At 27.0% G+C, this 17238-nt stretch overlaps 1 protein-coding gene across 3 annotated transcripts; it reads right to left on the bottom strand.

Annotated features, from left to right (window-relative positions):
• Positions 1-71: 71 nt before the first annotated feature.
• Positions 72-15171, bottom strand: LOC107448667 (acid sphingomyelinase-like phosphodiesterase 3b). 3 transcript variants are annotated; one of them, XM_071177504.1, is made up of 7 exons: positions 14965-15171; positions 12451-12757; positions 10063-10316; positions 7571-7734; positions 6227-6419; positions 3649-3842; positions 72-509 (listed from the first exon to the last, which is right to left on the bottom strand). In XM_071177504.1, the coding sequence occupies exons 2-7, from the start codon at positions 12522-12524 to the stop codon at positions 90-92; spliced, it is 1299 nt and encodes a 432-aa protein (XP_071033605.1). In that variant the 5' UTR covers positions 12525-12757; positions 14965-15171; the 3' UTR covers positions 72-89. The 3 variants fall into 3 exon arrangements, with proteins under 3 accessions (XP_071033605.1, XP_071033608.1, XP_042895174.1); XM_071177507.1 differs by having other exon boundaries at positions 12451-12661; positions 14879-15150; XM_043039240.2 differs by lacking the exon at positions 14965-15171 and adding an exon at positions 13318-13472 and having other exon boundaries at positions 12451-12661.
• Between the last annotated feature and the right edge of the window lie 2067 nt (positions 15172-17238).

The following is a 17238-nucleotide window of genomic DNA, read 5'->3' as shown; positions in this document are numbered from 1 at the left end:
CTTTTGTAGCCTATATTTCAATGCAAAATAACTATAATAAAAACAGAAGGTATAAATAAACAAAAGCAAGATTAAAATAAAATAATTTATTAGAACTCTAGGAATGGTTGATATTCTTCTGGATTAGCTCGTTTAAAATATTTTAAGTACAATATGAAAGTAACAAGTAAGCACAAAATTAAAAGAGAAACAAACACAGCTATTAAAATATTTGTAGTTACATTTGCTGAATAAGTAGATTTAGATATGATAGATTCATCAATTGTTTTCATGCACTGGTCGTATTCTTCATTACTGGTGCCAGACATGGCACACAACTGAGCAATTTTACAATCCCTTCCGCACTCTGCACTGTGTTTTCCAGCAGTTAAGAGTAAAAAGAAATCTTGAAACCTGTTATCATTTTTCTTCAAATTTTCATAAACTTTAACAAGTGAATTTGTAGATAAATCAGAAACACCATAAAAAGTAGTAAATTGATAAAGGGGCTCATACAGATGTCCAGGATCCTAAAGATAAAATATATGGTTTTATTCTTCAATAACCATGTTTAAAAAAAAAGCAGTTTTACAATTAGCTCAATCAACTTTTTTTTAATTTTAACAATGTGATCATAAACAACCCCTAATACTTTCAACTAATTCAAGTTTTATTTTAAATTATTTTTGAAATATATTTACAGTTGAACTACTTTATTGCAAGTCCGGATTTATCAAGGTCTCAAGTGTAGCAAAAAAAAATTAAATAATAATAATTTTAATGTTAAAAAAAAGCTATATAAAAGTCTGTTTTTACTAGTATAATTCAGATTTAACTAGAAAATGTTCAAAAACTTCTTGAAAATTATTTTATTCAAACTGTTAGAAAAAATATCTGATCCTGATAATTTATTTGAATATTAATTTTTTTAGAAGTGTTTATAAGCTTACTACTGGTTCAAATTATTTAAAATTTGTATGCATATAAACAATGTGAATTCTCTCATGCAGATAATTGAGCAGTGAGGATATAGGGCGGCAAAAAGATGAATGAGAAATTGGTCATCACAATGACTAACAAACGATGTTTCCATACAGAATATTAAATAAAATCATCTTGTTGCTTATGCATCTGTAGAATTCCAAGCGTAACAGATTGGAAATCACACAGGTATTTTATTCTAAAAAATGTATTAAATATATGGGAAAACAAAAAATTGTGCAATAATATGCTACTTTAAGGTGCAATGTTTAATTTAATTGCATAAAATAATAAAAGAACCTCATAATTTAATTGTCAGGTAATTGAAAGTATGCGTAACAGAGGGGACAAAGAAAATCCCACATTTTTGACATGCACTGTTATTTCTGCAATATTCTGTGATTTGGAACATCCTAAACATTAATTGTATTTTTTTTTTTTTTTTAATTATCACATTTCAAGGTAAAATAAATTATTACAAGATTTTTTAAATTGCTTACACATTTTTATTAACTTCAAAAAAATGTAATGTAACAGAGGGGACATTTTGCAAACTTGACAAATAGTTACAGGGAAATATCATGCCATTTAATTAAACATTGCACCTTAAAGTAGCACATTATAGCACAATTTTTCGTTTTCACATATATTTAATACATTTTTTTATGATAAAATACCTGTGTGATTTCCCCTCTGTTACGCTTGGAATTCTACTGCTGATTTCAGTTGGCATGGAATTCAACATCTATGTTCCAGGCGAAATATTTGAGGTTCCAGAATTTTGCGCTGAGGGTGTTATAAGTAATAAGTAAATTCCTGCAACAGCCCTTTGTGGGCCAGAAGGGTCATGGAGGATAAGGCTCCAAAATTTCGTGACCAATGGCATAATTGTGGCAATGCGGTCAGCACTGCGCACAGACTGCTTTTACTTCCCAAACAAGATGGTACCCATCGATCTGAAGCTGGGTGTACTTCAAGCCGCAACTGAGATCAAACCCCAGCTCTTAACAATTACAGACCAGTGTCTTAACCACTGAGCCATCTCGTCTCAAGAGTGTTGTACAATGACCAATTTTCTATCGTTTAAAGTACTTAATTTATAAACATAAAATCAATAAAATTCAATAACTTGATATAATCATGATGATATAACTAGTTTCTGATAAATATTGCAGAGAAAATTGTGAAAATAATACATTTTTTGTAATTTAGAACAACAATCGATATGGCAAGAAAAAATCTCTTTTTAAAAGAGAGAAAATTAAGCACTTTTTACAAACACCGAATAAAAACTGTACCTTTAAGGGCTTTTAAAAAACATAAATCAAAAATAAGAACTTTTTAAAAACTTTACGCACCCTGAGCATATATATATACCAGGGGGTTTAAATGTTGAGAAAAACTTCTAAGGGAATTCAAATTACATAGTAAGCCACATTCGGAAATGCCATATGCGAGTCCTGTTCAGAAGCACACAAAGGAACAGTTCATCATAGGGAAGTGGCCCTAGCAGCATATGACAGTTCTAGACATGGGTTCCTGTGCAATTTTAATCCTGATAATGTGCTTTAACTCCCCAAGAAGTTTTTTGTAACATTTATGCAACCCCTGCTATGTTTAACTTTTTTAAACCCATACATTTCAACAAAAAAATAGACTTACAAAAAATATATTTTAAAATAAAATTGTAGCAGGTGATTCGCCCCGTAGCCGAATTGCAGCGACATGGCAACATTGTCGCAGAACGTTACAGAGTTCTTGCAGAAAAATTTCTCTTTTGAAAAGTTTAAAAAATTAAAAAAAAATCTTTCTTCTGAAATTTACAAGTAATATTTGAATCATACATTTAAGTAATCACTTTTTGATGTGCTCAATTAACACTGATAGTATTGTAAATAGATGTAATATTTCAACTGCATTTTCGGCAGTTATTGATATTGATTTACACATGAATTTTAAATATCCCGATATATTTCAAACAATATGGAAAATTCGAATTGTGCATTTGAGCATTTAGTTTTTAAGGCAATAATTCTTTTGAATTTTTGGCAATTATTGCTATTGCTTTCTCCATGGTTTTTAAATCAGATAATCTCGAAACAAAACACGCATTTGAGGAGTCCTATTTGCTTGATTTCGTCGTCGATCTTTTTTTCAGCGATTACTAGTACAGATTTCATGATTTTTAATTGTGATAATTATTTACAAAATGCGAAGGAAATAATTTGTGCATCCCCCCTAACAAAATATGAGAATACCACCCATTAGAATAAAAATTATTGCATGTTCAATTAAAAAAAATTATATAGTTTTTTTTTTAAACACAGCTCTTTTGTTATTTTAAACTAGTAACATATACGTTTTTTATTAAAAGTAACTCGCTGAAAAACATTAGTGCTAGAGAGTTGTGTTGCTGATAGCTTGAAAAAATTCTGCCATAGGGACAGGGGGAGAAAAACCAATTAGAGATTTTGAAATCAGCTATATGAAAATATCTAAGATCTGCCAGAAATCTCAATGCAACAGAGAAGAAAAAAATTGTTCCAGAGTGCTATTATTTATTTCAGAATTTGATTTTCATGTTCTGAAATAAATATGCAAAAGATTTTATTTAACACCATTCCGCACTGTTACATTTACACCGCGCACATTAACAACCACAAATTTTATGAAGAAAAAAAAACTTACCAAATGTGTTTCTTTCAAACTATTTACTTTTGATAAATTCATATAGAACTGTTCGAAGTCTAAAAGTGAGAAATCACTGTCAGAATAGTTCATCAGTTTAAAAGAAGGATTTACTGGAAGAGTAGTACTGAATTCATCAATGGAATGCCATGGCGTTACAGATGACGCCAGAATTGAAGAACTTTTAAAGGAACCTGTTGATGAAATAATATATATATATATATTGATATATATTAAAATGAAATTATAAAAATTTAATTTTAACTATTATACAAAGCATCAAGACAAGAAAAAATTCTTAATTTTAAATAAAATTAAAAAACAGACACATAAAAAATGCAATATTTCATTTCGGCAAAAAAGATGGAGTACTGAAATTGAAAGCTTGAAGAAAATTTTTTGCTATCTAATTTTTAATATACATTCCATTAAATAAATTTTTAAAATATCAAATTCTTGATTTTTTTTTTAAGCTTAAAAAATTTGAAATAAACACTTGTCACAAGTAAATGCTATTTAATCATTTCAATATTCATGAAAAGTGGGTTAAAGATTCTAAATTTGATTTTTAAAAATCAAATAAATCTGATAAAAATCGAATTCCAAAAATAAATTTGAGATATAAAAATTTTGAGATAGAAGGAAAATTGTCTAGAAAATAAAAACATAAAGAATATAATTTTTCCTTTAGCTACATTCTAATATAATGAAATTAAATTGTTTTTTTTTGTTTTTTCAAAATTGATGTATAATAACTATGGAAGAGTAGTTATTGACAATGCCAACCTTCATGCATCTAAAGGTACTTCAAGATAGAATCGAGTTAACATGCCTTATATACTAGTGAATATGTTTAATAGGTAGTTGCGCCACAATACTCCCTCACAAGAATTTTATTGATAGAATTACAGATACCACTAGCTGCCGCGGAGAGCTGGATTAAGTTCACTCGCTTTTTAAGCCCTAGTGGTGAGAGCTTCACGGTTGTGGTCGCTCCTGTGTTGCCATTAGCAGTTAAGTCCCGATGGTGTGTTATTGAGACTGAGTTCATGAGTAGCTGGATAATGTCACAGTCACAAATAGAAAATTAATTGTTCAATTGAGAAAATCCATCGAAGCGGTTCTGTCAAGGTCAGTGTGTCTGCATGTTATCAATGTGGAGATAGTGTTATCTTCAATGCCAACATTCATCTATGAAAAGATACTTAAAGATAGAATCGAGTTAACACTTCTTGTATACTAGAGAATTTATGTTTTAACAGTCGTAGTGAAGTTACGCCACAGTAACTTCATGTAAATATAATGTATCAGTTCTGTTCCTTACATAAGTTCTAGAACAAGAACAGATTTTTTTTCAGAACAATTTTTTTTTAATTTCATTGAAAAAACTATTTATTAATTGTATACAGTTCAACTGTCAGTAGCAAGATTCCTTAATGATTTTTAAGCTCAAACTTAATTCTTTCTTTTATTGATGTAGGTCAAGGATGACAAAAATCACAGTTGATCATCTAGCAGTTGGGCAACTGTCATTCTTTACTGTTCCATTTTTCAATTTTTAGATATTTGATGCAGTATAGCGATAACTCTGAGAAATAAGTATAAAAGCTGATCGAACAGAAATGAAAAGCGTGTTTAACCAGAGGAACTTGCAATGTGCCTATTTGTGAAATCTTTACTGCATTTGTAGTTGGTTGCATTTTCATGAGAAGAATCAGTTATTGTTTTGGGTCAGGTAATCAAAAGAATTCATGGTGTTGAAATTCTTTGAAAAACATAATATATGCATTTTTTGTGAGAAGAATGCTTATTTTGGAAAAGACCAGGACTAATTTAGCCAAATATTTCGATAGAGAGCAGGATCGCAGACGATTCTCGCAGTTGGCGTAGTTGAGCACAGCACTTGCCCCACTGATGTAAAATTGTCATAGATATTTATTTAAAACTTATCTTAAAAATGCAGGTATTCTTTTGACTTCTTTGTGCTGCTTTGTTACCATTAAGTAAGTGTAAGGAATTTGTAGATAAACTACTAAGACATTTAAAAAAATAAAAATTTATTAACAAAAAAAGTTCTTTTTTTAATTTTTTATATAAACAAAATTATTCTTTAATGTTAAAATTTTTTTACTTACTTTGAAAAAAAATTATTCATAATTTAATTTACCTTCAGCAATTTTTGATATTAATAGTTATATAGGTTATAAGATTTTATAGCTTGTTATTTTTTTTCCATTAAATTTACCAAAATAAAAAACAATATTTTCGGAACTGCTTCATAAAGTGTATGCGCTTTCTTTAAATAAAAGTTATAAGGCTAACCTGCATTAAATTTGAAAAGTCCATTTATAAACTGAATGTTCTATAATTTGTTATAAAAAAAAGTTATAAACTGGCAGTTCTACATTACAAAAAGCTTGATCAATGTTTATATCGAAATAACAGTTGGACGAAGTATAATTATAAAATATAGAAAAATTGTGTAAAAAATTAAATGTAGAAAATTCTCAATTTCAAAACAGGTTTACAGTTTTTTTTTTACAATAAAATAAATTATGCTTGTATTAAATTGACTTACCTGTATTAAATTGAAAAAGCTGAAAAAAGTCCAGGTGAAAATGGCCATACATTTGACCAATAATAATTTCTGTATACTGATGCAAAATATCTAAATATTTCTCTAGGAAATGCAAGTGATAAGTAGGATCTGACTTCTTTCCAGGTTGACCTCTACTATAAAATCCAGGAGAAACATGTCCAATTATATAGACCTACGAAATTAAACTATAGAATTACCTATAATAATATTAGTGCCTGTAGTTTAAATAGTGAACTGAAACAAATGAATTTTTCAAAATATGCATTGAAAATTGAACAGAACTGAAGCACTTACACACATGATAAAAAAATTTAAATAAAAACAATTAAAATAAAATACAACATAAAGTAATAGTTTTAACAAAAAAATAGCAAAAATGTACTTCGGTGATGAAAAAGTATCTACTACACACTTTAAGGATAAGAATGACTACAGATATCTTTTCAAAATAGCAAACCAAATTAAATAAAAATATAACATATAAGTAATTAATGTTGTTTTGTTTCAATCAAACATAAAATTTAAACTATATTTCTATTGTTAATCAGCCAAACATTGAAAGAAATAAAACACAGTAAAATAAGAAATTATCTCAGTTCAAACTTTGTCTTAAAAATGCATTGAAAATACACATATGCATGGTCAAAATGCAAACCATAATAAAGGGAAGACTTTTCATTTTTAGTAACTTTTTGTGTATTCATTATTACAATTAATCTGATTATTCTGGACTTTATTATAACCTATATAGTAAAATTTTTACATTTTCTGATCTTAAAATTTTTTTACCCATATTCTGATTTTACAATTCCGGTTATAAAAATTTTAAAAAAAAATAAATAAAATAAAAAAAAACTGTTTGTGGAAGACAACTTGAAACAAAAAAAAGTTGTTATAAACATTCATTATTTTAATATTATTTAATTTACTAAGGACTAATTTTTTTTAAATTTTACACCCACAAATTTTACATTGTTCAATACAATATAATTTTAAATAACACAAATCAAAATAAGTACAATACAGTCAAATAATTCTGAGGAAAAAAAGTGTAAAAATAAAACTTTTAAGTTTTATCACTAAGAAACTTTTTGACTTATGTTTAAACCTTGAATCTGCCTCTTAAAATGTAAAAATCTGACCCCTTAATTATAAATTATTCCCAAGTTCTTTTATTATTTATTTATATTTTTTACGCACTATATTATGAATTAGTTAGAAAATTATGCTGAAATTTATATAAAAAATATTTTGCAGAAAAGTATGAAATCTACAAAAAAAAATTAAATATATATAACAATCCTGAACTATGAAATATTTCACCTTTTCAGACAGCTGTGAACTTTCATTTAAAACTTTTTTGAGCCAACTAAACTGATTTGCAGGGTCTTCAATTTCAACTGTATAGTTGTTTGGAAAATACCACAGAATTGTATTCAAACTAATCAATCGAAGACCAGGCTTAATCACTTCACTATAAAAGCCACCTGAGATTAAAAAAATATATATATGTAAATTAAAATTGTGGAAAAAAAGCATTCAATTCAATGTTTTACCCAATTCATCAACAATAGGATAAAGATATAGAAATTTAACAGTAACAAGTATCATAACAGGGAAGGTTTTTCATGCATGTATATTAACTGGCAGTACAATTTATGCTTTATTATTCGATTCTCAGATTCATAAAACTCATTAAAAACTTATTTTGACCATTATAACACAAAAATTACCTAACAATCAGGTAGTGATGTTTATAAGCAGGAAAAACTTATAAAATTTCTGCGTTTTTAAACTCAATGGTTGTTTTACTACTACGGAAAATTCATAGTCGTACATATATATTGTCCCTACATTATTATATAGAATTAATTTACAATTATAGCAACCGCAGCGCAATCTGAACAGGCAGCAGATGTTAATAAAAATACTTGGCATAAGTGCAAAGTTACTAAATAACTCTAAGAAGATATTTAATAAGAAGTTAATTTAATTAAGTTAACTTTCTTAAAATAACATTTTTGATCACAAAATTAGGCAATTCACAAGAATTAGATACTCTCCTTCATTAATAACTCTATATGAAAATATATNTTTTTCTAAGAAAAACAACTCGTTTGATGGTTGAAAATATTGGTTGAGATTTATGTTGCTATTACTATGATTTCCCATAAGTTACGTTTACATAGCTGTTATCCTTGCTCTTCATAATCTTTCATGCCTAATATATATATATATATATATATATATATATTGGGTAAAAATTGGTTTATTTTACATTTTCACATTAGAATGCTACTTAATTTCAATAAAATAAAAGTAATTATGATATATTAACCTTTATAAGCATCTTCAAAACTAAAACATTTAAAAAAAATAGTATTTATAAATTTGTTGCAAATATCATAGGTTATCTTCACTACTGTGAAGCATGCATAATTTCAACTAAAAAAATAATAATAAAGAACCTTCTAGTTTATTTTTCAAACACTTACACTTCTTAGTTTTTTCAAAAAGAAGTAACTAAAATTATCTTAATGAACAATTCGATTAATCGCTATACCACAGTAGAAACTTTTTGCAATTTCTGTTTCTCCTCCATAACTAATTTAAAGTATATAAAAATTAAGTTCAGGCAAACCTAGAGTAAGCCATGAAGTTTCAATTGCTGAAAAACACTTTAAAAAATAAAAACACAAACAAATTATTGGAAGAGAACATAATCCTAAGTTATCCTGTCAGAGTAATTTTCAGAATATTATAAAATTCTCATAACACCATATTTATTAATAATAAAATGCACATGCATTTTACATTAAAAAAGTGTCTATTGACAGACAATTTTTAAATCTCCAATTACTATAGTTTGTTAATCTGTGGAGATTATTAATTTTGACTTATAGTTGGTTCGATTATTCTTGAATTTTTTCCTACGCTGGATAGTGTTGAAGCCAGATAATAGAAAGCCTACTGTAGTTTCTAACAATATTTATTATCAATTGATATAAGAACTAAAATTATTGTGGCTCTAACAGCTAAAAAAAGTTTATTTTATTTTGCATCTTTTTTTTTAAAAGAGGTTCACTCCTATTTTAGTTACTTATTTACAGCAATTGTTTCCAACCTGGGGGGCAATATGGCTCCTCAGGTGGACAAGCAGTATTCAACAGAAGAAAAAATTGCGATTAATAATAATAAAAAAAACAGCGAATTACTAATCTGGGTACCGTCCACACATTTAGTAGAAAAAAGATTTAGTTCGGTCGTCCAGCTTTTCACAAAACAAAGAAGTTGGTTGGACATTTGCTTCAAAGGAGACCTATGCTTAAGTTTGACAAACAAAAAGCCTGATATTCAATCTTTAACTGAAATCCTCATAGCACAAGGCAATCATTGAAGAGGTAAAAATGAACAATTGAGTTTTCGAATTTTCAGTTTTTTTCTCACACTTTAATTGTTAAAGTTTTCAATTTCTATAGATTATATTAAAAAAATAAATTTTTAAAAAATGTACTCTTGTTTCAATTATTTCACTTCAAACATTACCTCTTTTTAGAAAAAAAAGTGGATACTTTTTTTTTTTTCGAATTTCTGAAGTGACTGGAATAAACTGTTTCACTATTTACATTTTAATTTAAATTAAAATCAGGTTAAGTTAACATATATTCAAATGTATTGATGCTCACATGCAACAATGTATCGTTTCTTTCGATCAAAAAGAAAAAGGGGGCGATAAACATCAGCTAACTTCTAGAGGGGGGCGGTGGGCAACAAACGTTTGGGAATCACTGATTTACAGGAATTCTTCTTTTTACCTTGATGAAAAGTAACAGTAGCATTCTTGGACAATAATTTATTCCAGCCTCCTTTTTCTAAGTATCCTTTATAAACAGTGTCAGATATTCCATCAGGAAGCAAGATGTTAGGTGGGAAAGTGTCATGATTACCAATACATGGGTAGATGGGTACGTTTGGAAAAGATGAGTAAAGGAGCTCGGTTATATTGTTTATAGCTTCAAATGTCACATCCCAGTCAGGGTTAAAATCATCTGTATGTGGAAGATTATCTCTAAAATTAAGAAAGAAAAAAAAAAAGATAAATTATTAAAACTGAATATTTAAAAAAAAAACTCATTCACATTAGTCAATCAAACAACAATTACATTAAAAAAATAATAATAACTAAAATACTAAGATCAGGGATGGTTTTTTGTCCAGACAAGGAAAAATTGGACAAAATGAAAAAAAATTAAAAAAAAACTGGATAAAATGGACGAAAATAAAAATATTATTAAAATTGTTCAGAAATAAGTATTATAATTACTATTAAATTTTAAGAATTGTCAGCTCATTTATAATTAAATTTAAAGAAATTAAATTTAATATTGTGTCAGAAAGTTAAAAGTTTTTCACATCAGCTCTTTATAAAAAAAGAATTTTAAAAAAAAACATATACTTCTTTTACTATTATTTACTTTAGTTTTACATTGAATTTTATAACCTATAAATCATAAATTTAAGAATCTGAGTAAATTTTGATTTCAATATGAGATTTGTTAATTTAGTATTATTAAAAAAAAATATGATTATGATATTCTAACAGTTCTTAATAGACTTATAGATAATGATTCTACTAATCTCATTTACATAAAATATTGAAGTACTTGAGTTATTTTAATTTTATTAAGAAAATTATTAAAAATACCTTTCGTTCTAATTATCGTTTTCAGATTTCACACATTTAAAAATGAAATTTAAGCAGCAAGAATTTAATACTAATATTTAAACTAGGTTTCAATTATAAACTATTAAAAAAATCATTTTAACCTTTGATATCTCTTACTAAAAAAAAGTTTCTTCCAATCCAAAATCTTGACAATTCTTAAGCCCATATCAAGAAATTTAAAACTTAAGCTTTTAATTTTGAAAATACATAAAGATAAAGAATATTTGTAAAATAATCAATCCCCACAAAACAGAAGCTAAAAAAAAAATAGATAACAAGAAATGCTTCGGAAATTAATTTAAGTTTCTAATCAGCTTCATTTTCTATCATATAAAAATAAAATTTTAACTGTTTATCATTTAGCTAAATTTTTTGAATAAATAGCTATTAATAAAATCAATTTCTTTTATATTGATTTTATTGATAGTCACTTTTCCAAAAAAAAATTATATGTCGCTTAAATTATTTTTTTTTAAATTTAATTTTTACACAATACATCTAACATAAAAAGATATTAGAATAATCAGATTAAATAGTGTTTCAAAAGTTAATCCCAAATGAAACATGCATTTAATATAAATGTTTAATTTTTTATTTTTAATTACATTATAGATAAAAATTGTAAATGACTTGTAATGTAAATGAATGTAAATGAAAACACGAGAAATTATTAAGAAATGTCTATTTCCTAATAATTGTCTATTTCTTAATAATGTCAGGGCCAGCAGAATTTTTGTCATGTGTCAGCTTTTGATGTCTTTGATCTTGGGTAAAACCCTCATGTCAAAAACCCTGTGCCTGCATCAAAAACCTAAAAACTTGCATTCATGTTTTAGCATAAAATAGAACAATACTTGTGGTTAAATATTAAATTAGTATTTTCTTACACAAATTACACATGTTAAAAAGAAAATATCTTGAAGAAAAAAAAAAGAAAAAAAAAACACTTTTCATAGCAAAAATTCCTTTTGAAATATACAATACTACATGCAAACAAAAAATCCCCTAGAAGCTCTTAATTTTATTTGAAAGAAGATATTCTTATAACAGAAACATTCTTATTATTATTTATATCAACATACAATTATATAAAATAAAATAAAAATTAAATAAAACATACTATGGAGCTTTTAGTTCTAAAGTTATACTACTAGAAATACAGATTGCTCAAAAAAAATTTATTTTATTAAAATCCATCAGATATATTTTTTTTTCCAACTCTGTTCATAAATTAACCCAATATTATAATTTGAATTTAATGTAGCTCCTTCACTAAGTTTAATTACATGAAGTTTACGAAGAAAATTATAAAGTTAAAACTTTATAATTTTCATTCACTGTGCACGGAGAGCATCATCTTGTTTGAATAAGAACAACAGGAATTTATCAATAGTTCTATTTGCAGTCTTTTTTTAAAAGACAGCAAACAAACTAATGCATGAAATCACAAATAATAAAATCATCAAAAAAAATTTACCCAGTCCACACTATAAAATCTGGATTTGGTTGAATATTTTTCATGGATGCAACAGTTTCATTTATGAGTGTCATTGGGGAATCACACAAGAAATTGCCATATTGACCAGTATCAGGATGTATAGATCCATCTTCATGACAGAGCTTCGTAGGATTACCTTCTCTTGAATAATTTTGATCAACATGAAAATCAGAAACAAACCAAAAATTTCCTACAAAGATAAAAATCAATATACATAAATAAATAAAATAAACAAAACTTCATTTCAAATTATTTTATAATTATAATTCATCCAGCTACTTCAGCACTTAATATTTTTACCTCTATGTTTTATTTACATTTATCTAAACATTACATTCTTTCCTATAGTGCAACTATTAATTATTATTTTCATAATGTTTCATGTAGATAGCTTCAATTCCACTTAAATATTTAATTAATTACATTTTAGGTACATTTTAAATGATTTTAGATCCCATTTGCCAGTCAGCAAATCTCATGCCTACTTAACTTTTTTTACACTTAAATTTTATTTGCTTTACAGTTAAAAAAATACTTTTTTTGTTTGATTAAAATGAACTTAGATTCCTGTGGGAGGATTGCTTATTTTACTTGTTATAAACAAAAATAAGCAAGGATTTGGTTGCTTTGTTGTATCTTCAACCAATTTTTCAATCTCCTTTCCATGAATCAGCAGCTACAAAATATTCTAAATTGTCTCAATATACTGGTGGTTATTCCATAGTAGTAGGTACCTGTTTGCACTAACTGTATTAGCTATAATTCATTGCCCAGTTCCTGTACTCACAATTTTTTTTTTAAAAAAAATACAAATAGTAGCATGCCAGGAGTGTCTTAGTATTTTACCTATTAATTTCAGTTTCTCAAAAATGTTTTTTTTTTCTTCATTATTATCATTTTTCATGTGCCTCTGCCAAGTTGTTGTCAAAACTTAGCTTCCATTTTGATGCAGGTACTGATACGGAAGCCCTTCCCGCATATGAGTCTCAGAAAAAGTTATATTTGCCTTCATGATAAAAATTAGCAATCAGAAAACATGCATCAATTTAATTATTAAACTTTGCAAAGCATTTTTAAGTTATTATTGAATGACTAAAAATTTTCAAACAAAATAAATCTTAACCAACTTGTACGGCAACCAGTTTTAAGTTGGTGAAAGAAAATTGCTAGTAAAACAATCAGTAAAATAAAAATATAAAAACTCATTTAAATTAAAATATTTCCCTTCACACACAAAAAAAAAAAAAAAAAAAATTATTTGAATAAAATGCAAATTATTAAAAAAGATATAATGATGACATTTTGCACTAAAAATTATTGATTTCAAACTAACCAAACTACAACTCTCTTGGTATTTGTTTGATCTGAAAAATTTTAAAAATAAGTAAATAGCAATTTTTTTGAAAAATTAATAGTAGTAAAATTCTGTGTAATCACAAATTAATACAATAACAAAGAACACAAATTTGCACAAAACTGTATAGTTCTACAACACTAAGAAAGGTAAAAAAAGTGAATATGCAGATTCTACCTTTAACATATCTAGAATAATCAAAAGAACTTGATTACAAATTATATTTGAATTTAAAAACGATATTGCAAAGTAATATCATTATGTAACATTCAAATCAATTGTTATCAAGGATGGCAAATTTTTGACATTTTTAATTATGGATAAAATGGACAAAAAAATTCTGATTTAAAAACTGTTAAAAACCTAAAGATTTGCATTATTAGTGTAGATGTTGTTTGTAATCTAATTAAATTAAAATATTGCGTACAAAGCTTAGGGATAAATTATAATTATTATTTTACTTATATAAATTAACACATGTTGAATAGAAAATGTCTTCAGAAAAAACCTCTTTATTTCATGAAATATAAGCTTTTATATGCTAACAAAACATCTGCTAGAAGCTGTAAATTAATTTTAAAGAAGAAATTTCAATAACAGAAAAAAAGCTTCAACTTTTCTAATAGGTAATTATTTATGCTGATATATTCTTATATGAAAAACAAAGCATGTATTATGAAACTTTTATTTTAAAAGTTATACCACTAGAAGTGAAAAATGATTATAATCTTTTGTCATTTGATAACATTAAGGATCATATTTTTATTTAAAAAAACTTTCAATTCTGATTATGAAGCAATCCAGTTTTATAATTGGAATTTGATGCAATTTTGTTCAGATTTTAGAGTAATAACTGCACAACTGAAATAATAACTGCATAATGTAAAGATTTCAAGGAGTCTATTTTAAAATTTCTCTCAAAGCAATAAAATAAAATATGAAGATAAAGAGAAAAAAAAAAATTTTGCCCAAAACTATAATTTTTACTTTAATTATTGTTAATTATATATTAAGACCTAAACATGATTGTATATTTTTATATTAGTATATAACTGTAAATAAATGTTGGTAAAAGTAAGTAATTGTCAGTAGATAAATGTAAACATTAATATAAAATATAAACATACATATGAGTGCACATTTGAATTTAAATGTTTATAAAATACTGCGCATTATATTTTTGACAACTTTAACCAGTTTTTAACGGTTGTAACTAGCTTTTTGTGTCAAAAACNGTTTTTTCGTCACATTAACAGCTGAGCGCGCAGCAGAGTTTGCAAACAAAATCAAATTTGAGTCGGTTATAGTTTAAACAATTTTACTATAACGTTTTCAGTGTTTATTTCTGTCTAAAGAAATATTCAAAATTTTCTAATTAAAGCTAAACTGACAGCGTCACCTAGTGAGTAAAACATTTTCATGTAAATTCTCAGTTTAACTAGTTTTTATAAATAAGTATTTTTTTCTTAAAAATTAAATGAAGCATCGTTCATATCAAAATTATGTCCACAGATATTTGGTTGAGTAAGTCATGAATAATTTTTTCATTGAAAGAAAGAAATATACTGTGATACCCAGAAATATACTGTGACGCAGTTTAGACATAATAACAAACAAGTCCTAACGAAAATTAGTAATTTAAATTTAACAGTTGTAGTACTTTATTTACACCGCATTTAAGCTCCGCATTGGTGATTGGCAACAGTCTGGGGAACATCTCTGAGACGCCATCGCAATTTTGATCTTTGCAGAGGTGAGGGTTCCCTCACTTTGATAGCCCGATAACCTACATCTGATGTATATTTTATAATTTTACAACCGTCGTTGAACAGCAGACCCAATTTTGGGTTCACGACTGCTCATTTTCAACTCCGTAGCCTTGTAATTTTGAACCAATCCAGAAAACAAGGAAACTCCTGGATCAGTACCCCCAGAAGTATTGATTTGTTATGGGAACATGGAGGACTTTGCGACTCGACAGGTTTAGCACGCATCAGTCACCATTTACTACACGGGGAGTCTTCGGCCGGAGGGGATCGAACCCACCACCTCTTGGACATGGGCCCAGTGCCCTACCAACCAGGCTATCCCGGCCCTTATATATGATGTACAGCACTTTACAGTAGAACATTTTAATAAGCACCAATATCGCTCACTATCCTTTAAATTTAACTATTGCAATCATTCCTCATTCATTTTAGAGGCGATTCTCATTTTTCCGATCCTCGCAGTGGGAATGAAAACCTGAAAGAACTTTCATTCAGCTCACGAAAAATTCGCGCATGCAAAGTGAATTTGGAGATGCAAATGAGAACCTGATAGATGAAGTATATTTGTCAAAGTCTACATAGACATTAAATTAACTCATTTCTTAATTAATTACGCTTCTTAATTATTGTTAGTTTTATAACTCTTGTTAAAACTTGAAATATTTCTAGGCGTTAAAAAGAGACTTCAAATTGTTAGGGAGTATGGTTTTAGCAAGAAATACATTTTTTTCCAAATCTTTGGATAAATCCAGGATACCTGTAAAATGATCAATCTTTGAGTAAACTTTATCCCCATATACTTAGTCAAGGATAGACGTAAAATTTCTAACATCTGCAGTATATGGTATGCTCATATGACATGTAATAATTTGTATACTTGCAATTAAAGTGGTATGTCTACTTGAATCAAAATATTGATCAGAACAAATTCAAAAATATTTTTTTCCCGGTCAGTACAATACAAGTTAGTGTAATTTGTTACCTTACTACTCACCAAGCAGGTGGTTATGGTAAAATTTGGGTTTAATTTGTCATTAAAATAGATAAAAATGTGCAGCGTCATTAATGAGGTTAACTTGTCAAACTAAATAAGTTTTTTTTTTAAATATCGTTTTGGTTGTGAACCGTAAAATGAAAATTCATTTCTTTAATTAAATCCTTATTTTGTGATATTAAATTTCGGCAAAAAAATTCTTGTTTGATAAAAAATTAGGTCAGTTAGTAAGTATTTTTGGAATTAAATGCGACCTGATTTTTTTTGTCCTATCTTTATTTCTGAGATATAGTTAAATACATAGTTAGCTATGTCTTAAATCTTCAGTAGATACATAACTGTATTAAATAAGTTTAAAAGGTAATATTTACATAGTTCATCCCTCAGAGAGTTAATAGTTTTTAAGCAAGTATAGGTTCTACAACCTCCAGAGAATTCTGTTGGATTTAATGTTCTTGGAGTTGTTGAACTACTTTTGAAAGTAGTTCTTCATTATACCAAAAGGAGTCCGTCAGCAGTACATTGCTTCACATTAATAACATTTTGTGAGTAAATTTTTAAATTAATAATTCAGAAATTAGGAGCTAAATATTATTTATTTTATTATAATTTATTTATTTTGGTTTGTTCTAAAATTAGATCTCAATCTT

This window comes from Parasteatoda tepidariorum, chromosome 1 (genome assembly GCF_043381705.1).
Source record: "Parasteatoda tepidariorum isolate YZ-2023 chromosome 1, CAS_Ptep_4.0, whole genome shotgun sequence".
NCBI classification, from domain to species: domain Eukaryota; kingdom Metazoa; phylum Arthropoda; class Arachnida; order Araneae; family Theridiidae; genus Parasteatoda; species Parasteatoda tepidariorum.
Note: the sequence above shows the minus strand (reverse complement) of the source record. Positions and strands in the feature narration are given on the sequence as shown.